We start from the raw sequence: 4,396 nt of genomic DNA on the forward strand, positions 1-4,396 counted from the left end.
TAAAAACATTTCAGCTTGGAAAGTCTTCCCCAAGGCAAACCACAGGCAAATATTTCCAAAGAAAGTTCCTCATATCTGTCGTTCATATTGCGGACCTCATATTCATGCCGGTTTCACCTGTTTGTGGGATTCAATTTGACAGTCATCAAATAATGGCCACTTCTGCTTCCAATCAAGATGTCTCGAATTACGGCGCACGAGAAACTCGTGCAACGGAAGTGAGTCCTGATTGGTTCAGCTGGTAACCATACCACAAAGTGCCATTGCTGATGAACAGCTGCTTCGATCCTGTTTCGAAGTGTTGAACAGTCAATACCTATCTCTTAACACAGGGTTTTATGCTGTAAGTGATCTCTAGCATGCTAGGGTTGGTTCTCATTTCGCCTAACAAGTAAATCAAGAGGAGAAACATATTTGAAAAGTGTCTGTTTAAGAGATCGCTGATTATGACTGGACGTATTGCATACATGTTTTTGTTTCAAATATTATTAAAAGTTTTCAAATTAAGTGTTGCTGTTAGATTCCGGTTCCCAGTTCTCTTTGTCAGAGACGGGACCATGCACAGCGGAAATGGCAATAATTGACGTCACGCCATTATGACGTCATGTAATTGTCTCGCCCATATTTCGTGGAGACTGGTTGTGTACATGTTGTACACGGATGCCAAGTATCTCTTTAAAATGGGTTGCAAACAGACCAAAGTTACGCCTTTCAAACAGACTTCTCCAGAGGAGGCTCTAACGGGCAAAATTAATTGTCCTCATGAGCTGTACTACGCCAAGTGTCAGGTGACACGGCCCACGCCCCGCCTGTCAGGGGCGGAGATTCTTCAACAGCTACGGGATGAGGGCTTGGTCCCCGACCGTCAGTCCAGCGGAGGAGTGGCCTTCTCTGTCCCCGCTGTGGAGGGGGTTGTTCCCCGTGGCAAAGCTCCCCGACGTCTGGAGCAAATCCCAGTGCGATGCTTCTACACAGCTGAGAGGAGGAGACAGAAGGCGGATCAATTTCGACTGAACAGGTAAAATTTGAAAAAGAGGTTTCCAAAAAGTGCTTAATGTTGATCTAGCTTCATATCTTTTGTTTATTTAATTAAGGTTTGTCCAGCAATGTCAGAGGCTTTGAGTTGAGTTCATATTAATTCCCTACTGCACGTATATTTCACACAGGTTCGTGGAGCAGATCCAGAGGAAACAGCTGGACAGAGAAATCAAGCACAAAGCTGTCAAGGACGAGAAGAAACGTCGCCAATTCCTGAAGAAAATGAGGGCGGAGCATCAGCTCCAGATGAGGGAGGAGAAACTGCAGAGGCTGGAGGAAGAGCGGGAGGCGAGGAAGAAGAAAACAGTCAAGAAGTAGACTGCAGAGAACTACGCGTGATAAAAATTTATCAAAAACATATAGTGAACACAATAACAAAAGAAAAAAAGCAACAGGCCGAGTGAAACAGGAACACAGAAGATGAAATAAAGATGATTCGCTGGCAGTGTTGAGACTTACGAATTCTTGTTTTCTATTTTTTGTAGTTATGGATATGTGAACTATTTTATTCAAACTGTTTTACATTCAAAAGCAATGAATGTAGGACAAGCATACGATAAATACGATAAATGTACCTATGGTGATTGTGTACTTTAAGTTTATAATAAAATGGCTTATGTGCTACATACTTTGTCTACCTATAGTCTTGTTCCAAAATGGAGAGATTATTGTTTGGTGCTATAAAGACGCATTCGGCATCTGTTCCACCTTTATGTCCCAGCGGAATGTTAAAAGTAGAGCCTGGACCAGAAAATCCAATGATTGGCAACATGACCAACCATCTACGTAACTGGGATACGATGATTTTTGTATCAACCACGTCAGCGAGCCTGACCACCAGATCCCATTAGTCGCCTCGTAAGAACGTCGAATAAGTGCTGCATCAGATGACATTATAAGGTTACATTTTGCATAAATATCCCAAAATTTCGATTTGTTTTGGGATGAAGTCGAAGGATGAAACAGGCATCCTCTAATGTACGTATATATATGCAAAGATTTCTTTAACAAACATACAAATATGGTTCGATTAAAACATATACCTTCTACAAGACTGTGAATACAGTTAAAGTCTCAGTATGTGTGGCATTGTAGGAGATAACACAAACAATCGTTCTGGTGAAGAATCTGAAATAGTATTTAAAAATGGATGGGTGGTGAAGGGTGGGACGTACTTCCCGTTAATACGGTGGTTGGAAAGTCTATTGGTAGATTAACGCTTAAATTCATAATTTATATCTTCTGTAAGAAACCAAACATTCAATTATACTTGAAAATAAAACCTCCAAACTGGTACAGACGCCTTTCTCAGGCAAAAACTATTTTCTTATTAACACTTTCTCGACACTGACAGTTATATTCTTGAAGTGCATGTATGCATCTCCATTGAAGTATAGGTACACTTAATTTGATACCGAAACTAGCGATTTCGATATTGTTCATTCAATAGGTATTGGTCGTGACTCGTGAGAACCGGAAGTAAAGATATTTAGGACTCCACTGCATGTTGAAAAGTAGGCAAAATATGCGCGGTGCGACTTTTTCAGATTTTACAAATAAATTAGTTTTTAAACAAAGGAGCATTGAAGTAAAATGGAATATATATCATAATTCTTACAGATCTAATTGTGTGCGGAAACAAATGACAAGCTTAAGCAGTTCCTGCTGAACACGTCGCCATATCCAGTTTCACGCCAATGTCACCCAAATAAAACATATCTGGTAACATTCAAAATAAGACATAATGTTGAAAAGGTCGCTTTCAATTTAGAAAACTACATGACACGGCAAGTTTTCATTACTGGAATGTACCTTTTCTAAATAAACGTGGTAAAATCTTTCACAAAACCATCCAGTCACAGCTGCCAGTGTCTAAAACCGCATTGAGGGCTAATTCTACGAAACTGCTGCTCCAAAGACCGACTCTAATTTTGTGTAGTAAAACCAGGTTTCAAACAAGGATTGGCCTTGTTCGTGATTGCGCCCTCAATAGAAATGTCTTCGGTTGACCAAGCATACCTCTGTCCTACTCAGAGAACTGTTTCAGGGTTTTATGTCTAAAAAAATTAGCAATCAATCTGCTTTTCTTCCTTTCGTTTTTTTGTTTGTTTTTTGTGTTTTGTTTGTTTGGTTGGTTTTTTTGGGTTTTTTGTTTGGTTGGTTGGTTTGGTTTGTTTGGGGGGGGTTTTTGTGTGTGTGGTTATCATTGTTACGTTTTTGTGGCTCTTTTGTGTCTGTTTTGTTTTTGTTTTTCTCTTGTTTTTTGTTGGATTGTTTTTGGGGGGGTTGCTTGGAGGCAGCTGAAGATACTTGTATGTCTGAAGATCAGAGATATTGTTTGAAGATATCTTGAAAATACAGACTAGACTGCTCATCAGATGATTTTCAGCGGATATCTGCCCAAATCCCCCATGATTTGCGGTCTACTAGCTAACGAGGGCCCGTTCCACAGAGCGATCGTAGACCTAAGATGATTGTAACTCCCATAATTTAACATAGACTTATGACGATCGTACTGCTGTGATCGCCTTGAGGTACGGGGCCCTGAGCATAGATTTTCGAAGCTCCGTTAGTGATAAGGAAGTCGTAAGTGACATACATTAACAGTAACTTACGACTATCTTAGTGCTAAGACAGCTTCAAAAGTCAGGGCCCAGTCCTAAGAGTATAGGAAAAGCGGATTGTTTGTCTCATCTGTAAGGCATTAAGGTATCAGGCTAATGAGATACCAGTGACTATGATCATACACCGTTTTCAGCTATATTCCAGCAATATCACGACAGGGGCACACAAGAATTAGCTTCACATATTGTACCCATGTCAGGAATCGAACCTGGGTCTTCCGCCTGACGAGCTAACACTTTAACCACTGGGATACCCCGTCGTCCCTCATGAGTCACGAGAAGTTGAAAAACATTTCTTGAGGTCAGATTATGAAACAAAGTTTATACAACATGAGACTTGACTAAAATGTATGACCTAAATAATTCTTAGACCTCATTTTCCTGCTTGTTTACGACTCGTGATGAATGAGGTACCAGTTTGTTTGTTTTTACATGATGGTCATCCAAGACTGGGTGTCTGTATGTTGAACAAATACTTGGATACCGCAGCCTCTAGTGGTAAATTGTGGTGACTTGACCTTATTAGGTCACCCAAAATTCCTATTGCAGTGCTTCATGTGGTGACCATGGTATAGAAGACCTGTGGATTATATTGAATACTAGACCAATGGGTAGTTCTTGCACTGAATTTCAATGTTAATTACTCAAGGTGTCTTGATCCTTGTCCACCAGACTCTTTCTCAAGGAGTCCATACATTAAGGTTGAAACATTTCATCAAACACATGACAATCCA

The 4,396-nt window shown here is 40.4% G+C and overlaps 1 protein-coding gene across 1 annotated transcript; it reads left to right on the forward strand.

Moving 5' to 3' along the window:
- The first annotated feature begins 674 nt into the window (after positions 1–674).
- LOC137296725 (uncharacterized) lies at positions 675–1,408 on the forward strand. Its single transcript, XM_067828558.1, has 2 exons — positions 675–1,018; positions 1,167–1,408. The coding sequence occupies exons 1-2, from the start codon at positions 681–683 to the stop codon at positions 1,354–1,356; spliced, it is 528 nt and encodes a 175-aa protein (XP_067684659.1). The 5' UTR covers positions 675–680; the 3' UTR covers positions 1,357–1,408.
- Positions 1,409–4,396: the final 2,988 nt, after the last annotated feature.

This window comes from Haliotis asinina, chromosome 9 (assembly GCF_037392515.1).
Source record: "Haliotis asinina isolate JCU_RB_2024 chromosome 9, JCU_Hal_asi_v2, whole genome shotgun sequence".
NCBI classification, from domain to species: Eukaryota; Metazoa; Mollusca; class Gastropoda; order Lepetellida; family Haliotidae; genus Haliotis; species Haliotis asinina.